This window comes from Drosophila obscura, unplaced genomic scaffold, assembly GCF_018151105.1.
Source record: "Drosophila obscura isolate BZ-5 IFL unplaced genomic scaffold, ASM1815110v1 contig_165, whole genome shotgun sequence".
Classification (NCBI taxonomy): domain Eukaryota; kingdom Metazoa; phylum Arthropoda; class Insecta; order Diptera; family Drosophilidae; genus Drosophila; species Drosophila obscura.
Genome location: NW_024542752.1, coordinates 2,772,501 through 2,791,458, shown reverse-complemented (window position 1 = coordinate 2,791,458; position 18,958 = coordinate 2,772,501). Strand labels below are relative to the sequence as shown.

At 43.6% G+C, this 18,958-nt stretch overlaps 2 protein-coding genes and 1 long non-coding RNA gene across 5 annotated transcripts; all 3 read left to right on the top strand.

The window, feature by feature from the left end:
• Positions 1-1,907: 1,907 nt before the first annotated feature.
• On the top strand, positions 1,908-7,657 carry LOC111066354 (peptide transporter family 1). Of its 3 annotated transcripts, none has more exons than XM_022354888.2 (5): positions 1,908-2,361; positions 5,051-5,132; positions 5,208-5,436; positions 5,505-6,861; positions 6,943-7,657. In XM_022354888.2, exons 1-5 carry the CDS (start codon positions 2,251-2,253, stop codon positions 7,456-7,458), a joined length of 2,295 nt encoding a protein of 764 aa, XP_022210580.2. In that variant the 5' UTR covers positions 1,908-2,250; the 3' UTR covers positions 7,459-7,657. The 3 variants fall into 3 exon arrangements, with proteins under 3 accessions (XP_022210580.2, XP_022210581.2, XP_022210578.2); XM_022354889.2 differs by lacking the exon at positions 1,908-2,361 and adding an exon at positions 3,831-4,056; XM_022354886.2 differs by lacking the exon at positions 1,908-2,361 and adding an exon at positions 4,435-4,464.
• Positions 7,658-8,425: 768 nt separating this feature from the next.
• On the top strand, positions 8,426-13,294 carry LOC121403880. Its single transcript, XR_005967527.1, has 3 exons — positions 8,426-9,261; positions 9,335-13,067; positions 13,136-13,294. It is a non-coding gene; the product is annotated as an uncharacterized LOC121403880 (long non-coding RNA).
• A 3,763-nt stretch (positions 13,295-17,057) lies between these two features.
• On the top strand, positions 17,058-18,039 carry LOC111066302 (proteasome subunit alpha type-6-like). Its single transcript, XM_022354787.2, has 2 exons — positions 17,058-17,189; positions 17,243-18,039. The coding sequence occupies exon 2, from the start codon at positions 17,272-17,274 to the stop codon at positions 17,995-17,997; it is 726 nt and encodes a 241-aa protein (XP_022210479.2). The 5' UTR covers positions 17,058-17,189; positions 17,243-17,271; the 3' UTR covers positions 17,998-18,039.
• Positions 18,040-18,958: the final 919 nt, after the last annotated feature.

Here is an 18,958-nt window from a genome sequence, read left to right as displayed (position 1 = left end):
TTGGCCTGGCCAGCGCCGCCGATCGGCTTGAGATTGCATGGTGTCGATGGTATGCAATGCGCCCCGATTGAGTAACACTTAATTAAAGCCATTAAGAGTATGCCCATGCCGCATACCGCATACGAGTGGGGTACGTTATGTGTAACAGTCAATCAGGTTGCGTGCTGACACACACAGAGAGAGAGAGATAGCCATCACTTTAATGGGTAGTGGAATGTAAGGCGGCTCAATGGGAATCGGAATGCATCCACAGATATACAGATCTGCGACTGGCTTTGCAATCCTTTCGTGCCCTTCAACGCCTCCAGAACTTAGGGTTGTACCTACCAATTATGTATGTGCCAACAAGTAGCCTCAGCGCTTGTCTTATCGTTCGATCGGTCAGCTGACGATTAGATCGGATAGGAGTGCGATTAGCCCCCAGGCATGGAAAGGGGGGACACGCGCCCACGCGCCCACCATTACCTTGCCCGAATCGCACCTTGCGCTGTGCCACTTGGGTAACCGGGCCATAAATATCAAGCGAAAGCAAACCAACTGTCCAGATTGGAGAGCCTCCAAAGATACAGATACAAGCAAAGATAAAGATACAGATACAGATATACACGTTGGTGAAGATACTGGATTGATTGCCTTACTCGATCGCTAAGGGCGATGTCTCAAGTGGGGGAGTTGCAGTAATCTTTTTTTTTTTGCAAATGGAGAGCCACAGCTCGACCCCGTCATAGATCGATATCGAAGCTGATATCAACTGTTTGCTCAATGAATTGAATTTGTTTGATGTCCCTGATTGTGTGAGGCCGTGTGTCTGCTGTCACATAAATATCGGAGATCAATTTGTCACTATGAAGAAGGGGACTTACAAAAGACAGGCGTCTAGCACTTCGACCCAGTCCCAGTCCACGACATACACCTTTCAATCCACTTCCAATCTGGAGTTTCTGCTAAACGACATTGAAAACAGCAAGGGTGAGTCTTCCAACTGAAAGCCTTTAATCAAACTTTAATCATTAAATTTTCCCATTCTTGCAGTGCTTAGGCCGAGCCATCATTTGCCCTTTATGACCGATAATAGGTATGCAACGGATACAAAGGACCTCTCCAAGGGCGCCATCTCGACTGAGGTGAGTCTATGAAGCGAATGGCTCTCCCTTAACTGCACTGAAATCGATTCGAAGCGACTTTTATGGCGTTGCTGATGAAGTTTTCTGGTCTCAGCTCAGTCGAAGCCGAACTATCCGATTCCCCCACACAGCTCGGAACAGCTCGGAACGATGAGATTCGATTCGATTCGATTCACGCGAAAAACAGCAATCTTGAAACAATAACTAATGCGTATCGTAAATCTTTATGACCGGGGTAGATTTATAGCCTGCCTGGGAAAGTCCCAGTCAATGTTACTTAAGGCCGTAAAGAAAACCAAACTAAGATAGCAGCCATATGGGATCCTTAGATAGTAGATGGCATAGATTACCATCTGGTGGAGAGCCCGACAACAGAGAGGGAACAAATTTTTGCCTAACAGCAAGAGAGGCATAGCTGCACCCGCGCCGAGCTGAGCTCTGGCCAGATACAGAGGCAGAGAGACAGAATCAGCTTCGTTGATCAGCATTGAACTTGACTGCAAAAGCTCTCTGGGGGTGTGTAGTGGGTCGTCGTGTAAATGAAGCTTGATGTCAGCTTCAGCGCTGCGTCGCAGCTGCACTAAGCTCTAAGCCCAAGCCCACTGCGAGAGCAAAGCCAGTGTCAAAATCTCCGTTAATTGAGTCAGCTCTGCTGCTCTCGCTCTTGCGCCCGTGCTGGCTGTTTATCTAAAAATTTAATTTGCTTTTTGTTCTTGTTCGTCTCTTTTTTTGGCTGCCGACTGCGCTGCTGCTGTCCACTGTCCGCTGTCCGCTATTCCCTCTCCACCGTTGTATTTCTGCGCTTTAAAAGCGCAGCTTACACGGGGGCAGCGCATCATTTATCGTTTGGCAAGTGTGCTGCTCGTTTACGGCATCAACGTGGCCCGACCCCAGCATCTCTCCACCCCTCTGCTCCACCCCACTCTGACCAGCTCGTCTTAATTGCACCTGTGTCGACGATTGTTAATTGTTGTCCAAACAAAAAAAAAAATAAAATCATTGAACGTGCGTGAATTTTCGGGCATTTGATAAAATTCCAAAAGACTGTTTTACACTGTTTTACTCTGTTACTGTCTTCTGTCTTCGTATCTGTGAGTACCGTTATGTGCACAGTCCCTTTATTGTAATGGAGAACAATAATACGAGTGAAGTAAGAGCGGAGGATGGCGGCGACGATAAAGCAGCCAAGGAGCAGGCAAAAGCTCAAGCCGAGCAAAAGAAACTGGATGAGAGTGGGGTGAGTGGAGTGCCTGCCGTTACGGTTTGTAGGGAATGCATGACAAATGAGTCAAGGTAGAGGGAGAGAGGGAGAGGGAATGAAGAGAAGTCAAAAGATAAGCCAATGCAAGAAATTCGAGAAATTAAAGAGGGAAGAAAATAGAAACATGGCAAGATAATATTTACATATAATAATTTGATAATATCTAAAATCTATTCTTCCCGAAATGATATTTTGATCCTATTTTGAATCAGTAACCCAACGATATGTACATACATATTTACAGCTGGAATTTCTTAAGTTTGGTTGGATAACAAACCATTTTCGCACACAAAAACATTTCCGATCGCTCAAATGTACAATCAATGTAAATATATGTATATATACAAATGTATTTTCATATATGTATGTATATTATAAAACAAGTTTAGATTTATTAAATGATGATAGTCAGCTTCAACCACAATAACTTCGGAAAGGGTATACAAAGAAATCACTAAAAGAGCAGGACAGAGAGAGAGAGAGAGAGAGTGCAATGGGAGAGGGCAGTGCCATCTACTTACATCTACTTACATGCATACATATATTTATGTACTTATTATCACTTTCAATAGTCAATTGAGAAAGCACGTTTTATATAGTCGAACATACATATGTATGTACATACACATACATATATTTACATATTTACATATGTAATGGTAATGTAACTTACATGTACTTTATCTATAGAAAGAGCAGCAGATTCCATTGACTTTGACTTTTCCACTGCTTGTGCTTGTGCTTCTGCTTGCAAGGTTGCCGCAGCTCTGGGCTCTGGCCCACTGCTTGCTCGCAGCAGCGACAGCAGCAACAGCGACAGCAACAGCGACCGCAGTCGACCTTGAATGGCCGCGAAAATGTGTGTCAATCGAATCGAGATCCTTTTATTGCCCGCAAATTGATTAAATCAATCGCCCCGTGCGTAAATCAAAACAAGAATCAAAGAGTTGGGTTTTCTTCAGTGGTGTCGACGCTGAAATACCCTAGAGGGGGGGGCACTGTTACGACCCCTAGCTCTTAAGTTGTGATTCTTCCACGTCGCTACACTAAGAACAATCATAGCTGTGCAACAAAGGGTATCCAATGGGGCTGACCCACTTTGTAGTTGTGTGGCCACGCGAATGCATTTGCCCAGCGCCCCTGGAGTATGTTGGCGGCTTAAACAAACATCAGACAATCGCTTGAAGTGTCGATAGGCACTTCTTCTTATTCCATTGTAATCCGCTGGAGCTATGATCTCTGCCTCATCTGCCCAGTCGCTGGCCCAGTCGCGGCCCCCTGCACAGCCCCCCCAACACCCAGCAGCACTCCCGGCAGCTTCTTTTTTTTATTGTTTGCTAATTTATTTGCTCAACTCAACGTCTAACAACTGTTGCTGGCTCCGAGGAGAGAGAGTGGCGACGGCAGAGGCAGAGGCGCCCGCCCGCCCGTCAAATCAAACTTTAAAGCTCGAGGCCAGCATCAGCACATTCTTAGTTCGATTCCAAACGCTATACCCGACACACGACCAAGATCGGTTGGTCGCAACAAACTGTCGCTAGAAGACGCAATCCATTCCCAGATCCCCAAACTCAGACTCCGACTCTGACTCTGACTGGCTGTCGTTACATAAAGATTGTTATGGCATTTATTACCCGTGCAGTTGGCACCGAGAATTGCAAATCAGCTAAGGTGAGTGAGGTACAGAGGTGCAGAGAGAGAGAGAGAGAGAGCGCAAGCGAGCACTGGCTGGCTTGGCCTAGGCCGTGGTGTGAGCAGAATTCTTAATCCGTACATCAATGGACCAACAGCCAACAGCCCCCAATGGGCCAAAGAAAAAACCCGTTCGCACACACCCGTTGCTCACCTTGGCCAAGAGACGCGCGCAAACGAAAACCAAAACAAAATCGAAAGCGCAAACGCAAACGCAAACGAAACCGAAATGGCTAGCGAAAAAACGAGACAACTTAAAGCCGTATTACCATGAGAATAAACATAGGAAAGCCATCACGAGAGACACGCCTGTCAAGGGATCCACACACCTGGCCTGCACTCCGAAAATTATACCCCAGCAGCAGCGCAGCAATGGGCCCCAAAACGGTAGGGCTAATGGCAACAGCACATCAGATCAAATCCATCAATGCTCAAATCACTTTCAAAGTGAAGTTACAAAGTGATTTTGTGCATTATTAAATGAATTATTTGTGATGGCCGCCGCCACCCCAGTGGCGCTTTCACTGCGAACCGAACCGAACCCCATCTAAAGATCAACAACAACATGGGATGGGATGGGATGTATGTGACCTGGCCTTTGTATAAGTGCTTAAAAATATCCAATAAATGGTTAGAAAGTTTGAAGGGCTTTGACAATCAGAAACAACAACAATAAAGGCCGGAACATCCGTATCAAATGGCATTCGGGGAGAACTAGAAAATCTGTTTAGTAACTGTCTCTATTATGCAGAGGCTTAGAGGGTATGCTTGTGTGCGTGTTACTTACTTGGATCCCAAAAATGTTGCCAAGTCAGCGAGTGAGGCGAAACTTTCTTATCGATAAGCAAAAAAGGTTCTCTGCAACTCTTGGTTCTCGACCAGAGAGATAGGGCTGAGATCTGATAAAGAAAATGTGACCAGCAATTCGATTGATATTGTTTTCGTTTGTTTACTGCTCTTTCTCTTGGACTAGGAACTCGTAGCGTATCCCAGGTCGGTGGCCTTCATCATCAGCAATGAGTTCTGCGAACGCTTCAACTACTATGGCATGCGCAGTGAGTATCTATCTATCTTCTCTTGGTAGGAATCTACCAAAACTATTTTCAATATATGTACATATATATTTGCAGCAATTCTGGTGCTGTACCTCACCAATAAGCTGGGCTACAACGAGGAGACATCGACGGTGCTCTTCCACGTCTTCACCATGCTGGTGTACATCTTCCCACTGATCGGTGCTCTCATCGCCGATGGCTGGCTGGGCAAGTACAAGACCATATTGTACCTCTCGATGGTGTACAGTCTGGGGGCCTTGATAGTCTCCTTTGGCGCCATTCCGCTAAGCGCCATGCCAACCAAGTGAGTACAGTACAGTTTCGAGCATCGAATACTATTTTTTACTATGTCTTTTCCATTCCATCCGTCAGAGCTGTGACCATTGTGGGCCTCACACTGATCGCCATGGGCACAGGCGGCATTAAGCCGTGCGTCTCGGCATTTGGCGGCGATCAGTTCGTGCTGCCCCAGCAGGCCGTGCAGCTGGCCAAGTTCTTTTCGCTTTTCTACTTTGCGATCAATGCGGGCTCCATGATCTCGACGACGGTGACCCCAATCCTGCGTGCGGATGTCCACTGCTTTGGCGAGACCGACTGCTTCTCGCTGGCCTTTGGGGTGCCAGCCATTCTCATGATCGTCTCCGTGGTTATATTCGTGGCTGGGAAGCGGCGCTACCAGATTAATGCGCCCGCGGGAAACATGATCTTTGGCGTCTCGCAGTGCCTAATGGATGCGTTCAAGGGTTGGCTCAAGCTGCGCAAGACCGCGCCGATGCCCAGCTTCCTGGACTACGCCCGACCCACGGTTGGCGCCAAGATGGTGCACGAAACGAAGAGCCTGGCCAGGATCCTCATCCTGTATCTGCCATTCCCCATATTCTGGGCCCTGTTCGACCAGCAGGGATCGCGCTGGACCTTCCAGGCCACGCGCATGGACGGCCAGGTGCTGGGCTACCAGATCAAGCCCGATCAGATGCAGGTGGTCAATCCCCTGCTCATTCTGGCCTTCATACCGCTCTTCGACTACATAATCTATCCCCTGCTGGCCAAGATCGGCCTGCGGCGGCCACTGCAGAAGCTCACTGTCGGCCTGCTGCTGGCCGCCCTCGGCTTCTTCCTCTCCGCTGGCCTCGAAATGAAGATGGAACAGGCCGCCAGCGGCGCCTTGCCCAACGATCCGCACACTGCCCACTTGAGGCTGTACAATGGAATGCCCTGCCGCTACGAGTTCATCAGCGATGTGAGCCCCAGGACATCAGCCCCAGACGCATCCTCCCGTAGCATCGACCCCTTGGACATGTGGTCCGATCTGTCGCTGGTCGTCCGGGAGCCGGCAGATTACACCTTCACGGCCCAGGATCCGGCGGGCAAATGCGCCAAGATTCAGGGCCGGCTACATCTGCGTCCGGGCAAGGCCACCAGCTACTTCCTGGCCGACAATGGGCTACACGAGTTCCAGGACGGTCTGGACAGTGTCCCCAACATCAACAGTCCCCCCCAGCTGCGGGCGCTGATTAACACACCAACGGACGAGGGCCCCATCATGCTCAAAGGTCCGGGCGACTGGCTCCATCCGCTCTCTCTGGACAGTCGTAATCTCTCGCAGCTGCATAGAGTCGTCGTTGGCTATGGCGAGGTGGCTATCAATGGGAAGCGGGCCGCCAGCTTTCAGCCCCAGAACGGAGGACTCTACAGCCTGTTGGTGAACGGCGATGCAGCGCTTGGCTATGTGAGTTTTTTTTTCGGAGTGTTTGGAAAGGGAAATTCGAGCTTTGTTTTTACCATAATTATGCGAATATTTCTCTGGCAGGATTACAAATTGCTGGAGGTGGTGGCGCCGAATGCGGTGTCCATGCTGTGGCAGCTGCCGCAGATTGTGGCCATGACGGCGGCGGAGATCATGTTCTCGGTGACGGGGCTGGAGTTCTCATTCACCCAAGCGCCGAAGAGCATGAAGAGCGTGTTGCAGGCCTGCTGGCTGCTGTCGGTGGCCATCGGCAATATGATCGTGGTGGTTATTGCCGAGTTCAAGCTGGCCAGCTCGCAGTCGGGCGAATTTGCCCTCTTCGCCTGCCTCATGCTGGTGGACATGGTGCTGTTCCTTTGGCTGGCCCGCAACTATCAGTACAAGGACCAATCACAGGAAGCCGAGATCGACGACGATCTCGACAAGTCTGTGGGCGTGGGCGTGGGCAAGCCCCAAGCGTCCGATATCACGTCGAATCACAAGGCAGGCAGTCCGCGCCTTGCGGGTGGGATGTACTATGAGCCGGGCTATGGGTCCTATCGCAACAATGCCTACGATAATGATTTCTCGGAGGCCTGAACCCGCCGCCATCGGGCCGATACTTAATCCACATTATCCTCAGCGAATCCTCAATCGAATTTAGTCTTAGTCGTCGCTCTTGTATTTATTTTACTTTTTGTATTTTATTTATAGTTTACTGTAGTTACGTACGCTTTTATTCTGTACTTTTCTTTATTTGTGCCCATTTTTTTGTTGTACATAAATATTTACGATTCGATTTAAATTTGAATTAAGTTTAACGCTCGCTGCGACTGTTAAGAGCGCCCGTAATGTGTTACTGTTAATGCTTATGTTACTGTTAATGTTAACATGCAGTGCTGCCACCTCGCTGGAAAGAGAAGACGGATTAGACGGACTGGGTGCTTAGTGCGCACGATCGACAGTGGCTTCCCGCCGTGTGTGTATCTGTTGGAAGTGCTACAGCTAAGGGCCTGGATGCAGCCTGGATGAGGGCGTCGCCCAAATGGAAGTCTTCCAGTTTTGGGTTCCGATGCACTACTCACGAAGCTAAGTCGGGCCCGAAGGTTGCAGCCAGCACCAGGTGGCGTTTGCGCGATCCCCCACTCCAGAGTGCTGTTGCCAAGGTGTATTTGTCAAAAGGAAAGGTACTCCGATGGTTCGAGTTTCATTATTTGCTTGTCACACAATTACTCATTCAATAGCTGTGTCCCATCTTTTGGCAGAGACTTAAAATTTATGGGAATTTAAAACTTACAATTTCTAACTAAACTACCATCCGGCCGTTATATCCCAGCGAGCGAGTCAGACGGGAAATTAGTTGCTTCAGCCTGGCTATGGCAATGATCTGCTCTGATCATTCTCCATGGCTTTGCTTTGTTTTTGGTATTCTCTCAAAATTGTGAATGACTTTCGGACCACTGTGCTGTGACGGGTCATTGTGCTACACCTTGTTTCAATACACTCTGTTCGTGGCGGCAACATGTGGCAACGCCACTGCGGCCATAATGGGGACTCTGTGCTTCGTGTCAATGGAATCTATATCGGGCCGCGAACAAGGAAACAAGTGAAAAATAGTGTGTCGGGTTAATTGTGTCTTAATTCAGAAAATTAGCTGTTCCGTTGAAATAACTAACCAATAAATATATACATAACGATATTTTCGCCAACAAAAAACGAAGCACATAAAAAAGTACATTTACCGATATATCAATATGCATACATATGTATGTATCATCCCTAGAATAGGCAAAGGCAGTGACAAAAGGGTCAGCAAAATTTGTGAACACGTTTTGTGCAGAAATTAATTCAGTTTCGGGCATAATCCAAGTCAGCAATCAACGAGCCAGTTAATTAACTCATTGAGTGCTCTCAAGTGCAGCTTTAAAGTGGAAGAAAATTCTAGTTGAATGGAATGTCTGCGTCACGTTGCAATGTGACAGCATTGCCAGCAGCAAAAATTACAAGAGTAGAGAAAAAATCCATTTGGCAGTTAAACGAATGAGCGAAGCCTCAAATGAAGGCGAAGAAAACTACTCGAGTGCGAAGAAAAGGCCCTGACCCGAGCCAGCTGCCAGCAACTGCACAAAAGAGGTGGAGTGGAGTGGATGGAGGGTTCGGTCCGTCGCCGAAAAGAGGCCCCGAACGAACCCCTGGGAACACAAGCCGACGACGACGACCCCCGGCTTAGGGGATGGGATCCGAAGCGAATGTGCACCTACCTGTCCCGACAATGGCGTGGCGTGGCCTAGGCTATCGAGACCGAGGCTACCAGCCCGAGTCCAGCACCGAGTGGTGCATCAGTCCATTAAAAGTGCTCTAGCCAGCGACATGGCGTAAGCGGAGAACACAGGGAAACCCATTGTAAGGAACTATCCAGACCATACAACAGATACAGAAAAGTGAAAAAAGTTTTTTTTGTTCAATTTTTTTCCAGTGACCTCGACGGACTGAGGACCAGTGCGTTTTTTTTTCAATTGAAATGAGTGAAATCGGTGCAATCCGTGTAGCATATAAACTGCCAGAGAGACAGATTCATTTTGAAGTGGGGATCTAGTGAGCTCAGTGAAACTGTACCAGAAGGAGACCCACGCAACGGGACGAGTTGTGACGCCATGGCAGTGGAACTTTCCAGGCCCCCATCCTAGATCTTTCGTGTTGTTTGTGCTGCAATATTCTGGTATGGCCATGGCCAGAATCACCCTCTCACTGGCATCAACCCATCGCACCATTAACCCGATAAAAGAAGCAAGAAGCAAGCCCTAATCGAACTGAGGAGGCCATGGCCCGGGGTCTCTGGCGCCCATCCCTGGTGGCGCTCAATACAGCGGCGTCTTCGGGCGACTCGCAGTTGCGGGCGCGGCAGGAGTCGAAGTGCAGCGGCGTGGGTGGTGCGCACCGGCGGTGTGACGGCTGGTAAGCGCTGCCTTATAACAAATGCTTGCAACTGCACGGGATGGCCCCCAACAGAACCGAACAGTACCGCTGGCGGTGGAAGAGTTTGACCGACGCGAGCGAGAGGCAAACGATATGGAATGGAAAGCGTTCACTTGGTGCCACACGGGATACACGCGAACACGGTGCGGGACGAAGCGTAACCACATACTTCTACCAAGCGGTGCAAGCACTCGTGTGGCATTACGTGAAAGCGACTGGGATAGCAATACATATATGAGACACATATATATATATATGAGGGACCAAGAGAGTACGCTCCTCTCTTTCATGATTGGTCATAGAAATGACAAGGATAGCAGCTCGTGTCGCGTCGGCCAAACGATTTCATCGAAAGCGGCAGAGCAGGACGGCCATAGAGCAGTTTGCACAGCCCCCAATAAGAGCGGTAACGCAATATAACCACATCCCGCAAGAAAGCTAACGCATCCCTGATGTGTATAACAGTGGGCGCGCTCACCTCCCCACACACGTACACGCCGCACACACGCACGCACGCAGGCACGACGACGGCCTGTCAAAACGTAGAGATCGGGATAGCTGCCAGGGGCGATAGGCTTTCAACATAACCACAACCACAACAAACACTGCACTCTGCCCAGGCAGGTGCTGTGCTATAACACATCCCCGCCAATCAGGGATCAAGATTAATCGTATAAACTAGCAAGTGTCATCGTAACGTTCAAACCTCCTCACCTCATCAAGCCGCATCCATGGCCCATATCTGAATATTGTCAGAGTTAAATTTGCCGGGTCTCAACTGATGATTTCTGTTCGCCCGGAAAGGGCTGCTGCTTGGTAGCCACAGGGGACGGGGGCTGACCAGGGTGCGGGGATCGTAGACAATAGGTATTTCTACAGATTAGTGCTAGTGTAGCCAAGTCGCTGGATCTGTGTTGCTGTGCCACAAAAAGCCAACAAGAATAACGCCGAGAAGAAGCTGCCACTGCATAGATTCACAAGGAGTTCGGAACTCGGAGAACTATTCGCACGGCTGCAGGACATTCCCCTAAAGTTGCTCCAATCACAACTCAAACGCCCAGATAAGCCACCAAAATTCCATTAAAATCAAACATCCAGAATTAGTCGATTTTCATTGCATCCATAATGGTCTATGCAAAGACCATTATGAGGCAAAAAATTTTCATTTGATTTCCTTGACTACCCACACTCCTTGGATCCAGCCGGTCCCTATCACAGAAGATTGCACAAGCCAATTAACTAATAAATTATATAATATAAAATATAAAAAAAAAAAAAAAAAAAAAGAAAAGAAAAAAGAAAAAGAAAAAGGGGAGAACCAACAAATCAAATAAAAAGCAAAAAAAAAATGTTGCTGAAACGTTATACGATTTGTCATAAGAAAAAATAATACAAAATGTATTGAAGCTTTATACGATCTTTAATAAAAGATCTCATTATGAGCAAAAGAATGAAAAATGTATACAAAAAAAAAATACAAAAAAAAAACCCTTGTTGGTCAATCGTTCGACCTGCAGTTGGTTTGCCAAGGCAACCGTCACATTCTATGCTGATAATGAAGAAATAAACTTATGACTTATGACAAATCGTGTGAACACTAACCAAAGGTAATGCAAATCCTTCAGATAGTGGCCGGCGAAGACCCCAAGCGAAATGTTTCACAAATATTTGAATATTAGAACCCATTTAAAACAAAAAATGCACTCATTATTTGGTGACTTGCTTAGACAAGATCTTTAAGATTTTCCAAATTTGTGTGTGGTTAGGCGAAATGTCCTGCAGCTAAATGGTTTAGTTTGGGCTCTGTTCTCCCGCCTGAATTTGATATGGAAGCAGATCCAACGGAAAGAACCCAAGATTTTCACATACCGGACCGGATCGATCCCGTCCATCCATCCATCAGCCGGCCACAGCCAAGAAGCTCTGCCACATCTCAGAGAAGATTCCGCTAACCAAACGATTTGTAAAACTTTCAGGTTCTGCCTGGAGGATACCAGTTACTCTTTCTGTTTGTTTTGTCTATTTGATAACCCACCCCGCTCCTCCCAATTTCCACCATTTATATCTACCAGCTTTGCTCTGTCCAGACTGTCGTCCATTGTGTGCTCCTACTTAAGCCCAAGTTTCCAGTTCCCCATTTACATATGTGTGTACTTTTACTCACAATTAACACTCCTGCAATCCATACGACAGTCCCCCACACTAATCGAGCTTCAATATCACTCTCACACACAGTTAAACTTTCATATACACAATCGTTCGGGTTTCGGAAAACGCGTCGAAGCGTTGCGTGGTCTTGAAACGTTTTCCGAAACAGAGAATTTCGAATTTACGTATAACGATAAAAAAAAAATAAAACAATAAAAAAAAAACCGGTAAGCGTGAGCGCGCCGTGAATTCGAAAATGGAAATGAAAAAAAACATTGCCAAATAAATGACTTTGCAGCACCGTTATACGAAACTCAGAAAAAAGGAAAAATCCAAACAAAAAAAATATATACAAATAGTTTTAAGTAAGAAAAAAAAAACATTTCCAATAAAAAAACAAGCAAGTCAAAAAAAGCACCGTTATACGCGACGACAGAAAACCGCGAAAAAAAATATATGTGAAAAATGGAAACGTTATACGTCTGAGCAACATAACAAAAAAAAAATAAAAAATAATATTTTGTGGTTTTTCTGTATAACGTTATACGTCGCTGTATTCTGTTATACGTCTGAACCGAAAAAAAAAAAAATACCAGAACAAATGTGTTTTTTCTGTATAACGAATAGAGTATGCGTTTATGCATCCTCATTGATTGGCAAAGAAACAAATATATTTATTCTGGCTACGTTATACGTCCTCACTGATTGGCAAAGAAACAAATATGTTTGTTGTTTTTGCTGTCGCAGAAGGCTGCAAATATTCCTTTGCAATTTTTGTGTGTTTCTTTGAGAATCGGTAAGGACGCGACAAGTCGAAACAGGAGACTACAAATCTGTGTGCGGGCGATGTTGCATGTGTGTGTAGTTTCCTGTGCAGCAAAAACTTATTTAATTGGAGTCGCAAAATTAAATGTCCTGTGTAAAACTATAATTAAATTGTTTCATTTGGGTTGGGCCACAGAAGAGTGCGGGGGCCTCTCACACGAAATTGCAATCATCGCTGGAGAAACCAAATGGGAAGGTAGCAGCATTGAATGGAACCACTCCAGGAGAGCCGAATAAATAAATATACCATAAGAACTTCGGTAATTCGATAATTGTTATTTTTAAAAGAATTTACCATAATATGAATTTTTCTTTTTTGGTAATTTAGCATTTTTGGCACTAATTTTCCTCGAATATCAGTCTAACACCTATATTTCCTGCTTGTTCGCGACCGGTTCGGTTATCCGCGTCGTGCGTCATGCGACAGCGCCCCTCGGTCGGTTGGGCGGGAGGAGGGGCCGCGTTTCTGCCTGGGATCCGCGCGTAACTCGCTTCGGTTTTGTGTCGCATTTACAAACATTAATAGCCGCAAAATGTGAAATACTTTCGATAAATAAAAGCGTACATGAATCGCTATGCTGTTGATATAAGAAGCCACCTATGAAGGAACTACGAAATTTCACAATCTTTTCTTTTGTCATTATAATAGATATAGAATACATACACAAAAGTTATTAGACAACCTATTGACTGACAACCGGTAACAAAATCCGAGTAAACAAAAATTAATCCCATATGTATTCGAAAAGAGGCATTTGAAAAGAGTTTAACTTCCATTAAAGGGTATACATAATATCTTAAGATATACATACAAACATACCCATACATAAATGTACATTGCAAACAGAAAATTAATCAATAAAACAAACCATTTATAGAGTTGGATAAGAAATAATTCAAGAAAAAAACCAAACTTTATTTATCAAATGCTTTTAAAAAACTGTTTATAAAAATTGTTTTCCAAAAACTCGATTGATTCAAGTTACCATTGTAGAATATTTTCTGTAGACCGATTGACCTATCAAGATCTAAAATAATTCAAAGTACTGGTCTATGCTCAATATACTCATTGATTTAAAGCGGTGATTAATTAAAAAAAAAGTAGCGACCTTCCTGATACTTGTGATAATTAAGAGACTTCGATAAAAACATCGTAACAGAATCTATCCACTTAACATTTTTGTGAGACTTACCAATTGATCTCGAACTCTCTTAATTTTTCAAATGTTAATTAGATACAAATCTGTTTCCATATTTCCGTAACTGTTTTTTGTTCCGCTCTACTTAAGATCAATTAGAATTAAACGATTGAAAACGAAAAAAGTTCATTCATTACAAATTATTGTCCACCTTAACACTAAAAATTAAACTAATTAAAGGACTGCGACAAGCAAAAGTTCGTTCAGAGCATCCCGCAGCTCAGCTATTTCACCTGCTTCATCTTCAAAGTCGCCTTCCTCCTCCTCTTCCTCCGCCCCGTCCTCCTCCTCATTCTGCATCCATTGTAGCATATTATCCAAATCGTAACGCCGTTCTCCCATATTCATTAGATCCATAGCATAGACTCCCATAAGAAAAGGAGAAGCGAACGCCATCACAAAGGACGGAATATGGACGATATTCGTGAAGATGGTATCACCAAACATATAAATAGGGGCTAACGGTATCGGTCGGAGATAGTACCAAATATCTTTTATTATTCTTTCAATTATTACGACATTTGTTGGCCCCCGGGCTGGCGGTGGAAAAAAGAAAATTGCAATTCGTTGAAAAATCTCCATAGTAAGTAACTGAAAAATAATGTAGTAATAGAAATTTTGTATTAGAAGTTATATTTTCTTATAAATAAATAATTTTTGTATTTTTTTTCGATTTTAAACTTACTGCTATCCTTGTTAAGGCGATACTGAGCTCTGTAGGAGAGCACCGTACAGGGTAGCACGAAATTATTTATAGACGCCTACTTTACATTCAATTTAAGTTTCGGAAACAAACATACCAATGCAAGCAGAATCAAAAATAAATAGTACTATGCTAAGACTGTAAGTCACTTGTTCCTTTATATCCTCCTCAAGTGGCAAAGTTACTTAATATTTCTTGGGGAATTGGTGCTCGCTGTTCAGTGGAAAAAAACGAGCCAAAAAAGTGTTACCAGTGATTCAATGTATCAATAAATGCACGAACACATTAATGGATTATATAAAACACCGAGTCCAAAGTAAAATTCTAATAAAAAAGCTGTTATCAACGCTGAGAAACAACTTACTGGGAAAAACCCAGTAGCTCTCAAAAAATGTCAGGCTATAAATTAACGATAGAACAAATCGATTGTAATCCGACAGGGACCGAATATACAGGCACTACTAGCCAAGGAGGAGTTCGGAAAGCCCCGCAGCTAATCCAGGAGAAATATGCATAAACAGCTGTTCCGGTTTTGTTTGATCCGGCAAACAATACACCGCCTCTACTGGAATATACATAGCTTTGGAAAAACAAACAAATGCTGGTCTTGCTCTATGGATGAGCCACTGCCAGGACGAGAAAGCTGGCAGGCAGGCAACACAATGGATTAACGTCTGAAAATCCGAAAAATTATAATTGTTCGCTGACAAAAGCTGACTAGAATGAAACGAAAAAAAATTATAATTGCTTGCTGACAAAAGCTGACTGATATGAAACGAAAATTTGGAATTGCTCACTGACAAAAGCTGACTGATATGAAACGAAAAATAAAAATGCTCTCTGACAAAAGCTGACTGATATGAAAGGAAAAATTTTAAATGCTTGCTGACAAAAGCTGACTAATATGAAACGAAAAATTATTATTGTTCGCTGACAAAAGCTGACTGATATGAAACGAAAATTTGGAATTGCTCACTGACAAAAGCTGGCTGATATGAAACGAAAATTTGTAAATGCTCTCTGACAAAAGCTGACTGATATGAAAGGAACAAATTTTAAATGCTTGCTGACAAAAGCTGACTAATATGAAACGAAAAATTATAATTGTTCGCTGACAAAAGCTGACTGATATGAAACGAAAATTTGGAATTGCTCACTGACAAAAGCTGGCTGATATGAAACGAAAAATTGTAAATGCTCTCTGACAAAAGCTGACTGATATGAAAGGAACAAATTTTAAATGCTTGCTGACAAAAGCTGACTAATATGAAACGAAAAATTATAATTGTTCGCTGACAAAAGCTGACTGATATGAAACGAAAATTTGGAATTGCTCACTGACAAAAGCTGGCTGATATGAAACGAAAAATTGTAAATGTTCTCTGACAAAAGCTGACTGATATGAAAGGAAAATTTTTAAATGCTTGCTGACAAAAGCTGATTGATATAAAACTAAAAATTGTAATTGCTCGCTGACAAAAGCTGACTAATATGAAACGAAAAATTATAATTGTTCGCTGACAAAAGCTGACTGATATGAAACGAAAAATTAGAATTGCTCACTGACAAAAGCTGACTTATACGAGCGAAAAATTGTAAATGCTCTCTGACAAAAGCTAACTGATATGAAAGGAAAAAAATTTTAAATGCTCGCTGCCAAAAATATGTTCCTTAAATATAGCCGCGTGCAAAACTGCAACATTTGACTTTACTTACATTTTTGGTTGGCATATTTCTTCCGGCGTATCAAATAACTTCAAATTAAAAAAAAACTTAGTTAAATGATTCACCAAAAAAACAAGACTTATATCTTTAGCATGACTAAAACAGAAGACAAGATACAGATTGTTAAAGTGAGAGTACTGAATTAGTGTTACAGTTTTGCTCGTCAGTGTACATATGTACATACATATGTACATATGTAAATGTGCCATTTCAAATAAATCAAACAAATAATATTTTTTATTTTTATGTATTGTATTTATTTTCCAGCCCCACCCATTCTGCCCATTCCTCATTTATGTTGCGCCAGGTCTGCTCAGGTCGCTACATCAGCCCTCAAAACAAATAGAGCTGAAACGCCGTAAAAAGATCGAATATTTTAAAATTGTACAAAAATCATTAGCTCACATGCATATTTATATATGTACTTTCTAACTGAGTGCCGTGTATATCCGTGTATCTGTGTAGCCGTGTATATCCCTCTCGTTTTAAAAAACCTTCGGGCTTTAAGCTCTTTTCGTGCGGGATAATAATAAATATGCTTTCTGCATTATTTTTTATGCATGCGGATGTCATGTCGAATATTTTGAATATTATCAAAAATACATTTTTTTAAAACGTAGTGTGCATAGTTTTAATTAGCACCTTGACAACAGAGCATCCTACTCAGTGGAGCCGTAAGCATTAAAAATAAAGGTCTTGGCATTGTGATATTACCGTTCAAAACTGTTCAACTAATCTTCACTTTGGCAGCTGAAGTAAGAATACATGAGTTTCCATTTAATGCAACACTTAACGAACATATTTGTAGAAGTTTTCAAATTGTTGAGGCTTCCAAAAATGCCGCGTTTGACAGCAGGACTTGATGAGCAGATCACCATCTTCTCGCCATCGGGCGATTTACATCAGATTGACTTTGCCAAGAAAGCCGTGGCCTTGGAGAACACCACAGTGGCCCTGAAGACTGAACACACGGCAGTTTTGGCCACCCAGAAGCGAATTGCCGACAAGACCATCGTACTGCAGTCGGTGAGGCATTTGTGGGCCACCACCCCAAAGATTGGCTGCTGCATGACCGGTCGCATCGCCGACTCGCGCTATCAAGTGCGGTGGGCCCTTAACGAGGCCACAAAATTCCGATACGCATGCGGCTACGATATACCGGCACGGGCGCTGTGCGAACGCATTGCGGACATGAATCAGCTGTACTCGATGCATCCCGAAATCCGTCCGCTCGGCTGCAGCATGATTATGATCGACTACGACGAAAACGAACCCACGCTGCACATGACAGATCCCTCTGGGGACTTCAACAGCTACAAGGGCTGTGCGCTGGGGCCGCACGCTGACAAGGCCGAAGCGTACCTGGTAAAGCACTACAAGCACTATTTGCCGCAGGAGCAGACCATCCAGCTGGCCATTAATTGCCTGTGCACTGCCATGGATATTGCGTTTGAGCCACTGCACTTGGAAGTGGGCCTCGTGAGCAAGGATCATCCGGAGTTTCGTATTCTGGATGAGCAGGAGATTGCCTTGCATATCCAAAATATCATGCTGTCTCAATAATGTGCCATACACCCAATACACAACATTACATACTGCAGGAGGGGGGGGGGGTCATGTATTATTATATTATTGTTATTATATTATATATTATATATATATATATACGTTGAGACGTAATATATATACGTCTCAACGACTGCCGCTTAAATTCCATTCTCTGTTAATCCGCCACATCCTCTTCATCTTCCTCTAGCTCTGGACCCGAGTCCACATCGGCCAACATCTTCCTGCCGATTCCAGATTATCCAATTTCGATTAAAAATTGTATGCAAATGTATGATAATAAATATATATATATATTATCTGTACTATATCATAATCTTTATGAGGGTTGTACTGCAGTTTTGCTTCTCTTGTTGGTTGTCCGATGAGTTCTGTCGTGGATCGCGCATTCGGTTTTACTTTTTCCCTTTTCCTAACCCTGATTGTAGTACTACTTCTTGTAGTGACTGCTGATAAATTCTTCCTGTTCCCTGATTGTTTGTGGAGCTTCCCAAAGTCCCCCTGCAGCGTTATCAGCTGCTTGTCTATCGATATTGATCACTATTCGCCATGTTACATTTCAAATTAAAAAAATGTAAAATTTTCTAACTAAAATATTAGAAATAAAGTCCACAAACCGAACAAGAAAACTCGTTTTAATTTATATTTATTAAGTATGTTTATTTTTAGAAAAAATAATTCTTTAGCATTCTTTTTGTGGATGCTAGACATCTCTTTTCTCATTTGTCGTTACTCGTTTTCTGCAGGGAGAAATTGTTTATAAAAAAAATCATTTATTTAATGTAGTTATATTAAGACTTAAGCGACTTAAGAACTATAAATACACAAAATCATCGTTCAAATGCAAAAAAAAATATACTCTAAATAAATCGCTTTCTCGCTGCTATTTAAGTAAGAAGATTAAAAAAAATATATATGTATATAGAGCTCTGGAAATAATTTAAAGTAATATTTAATG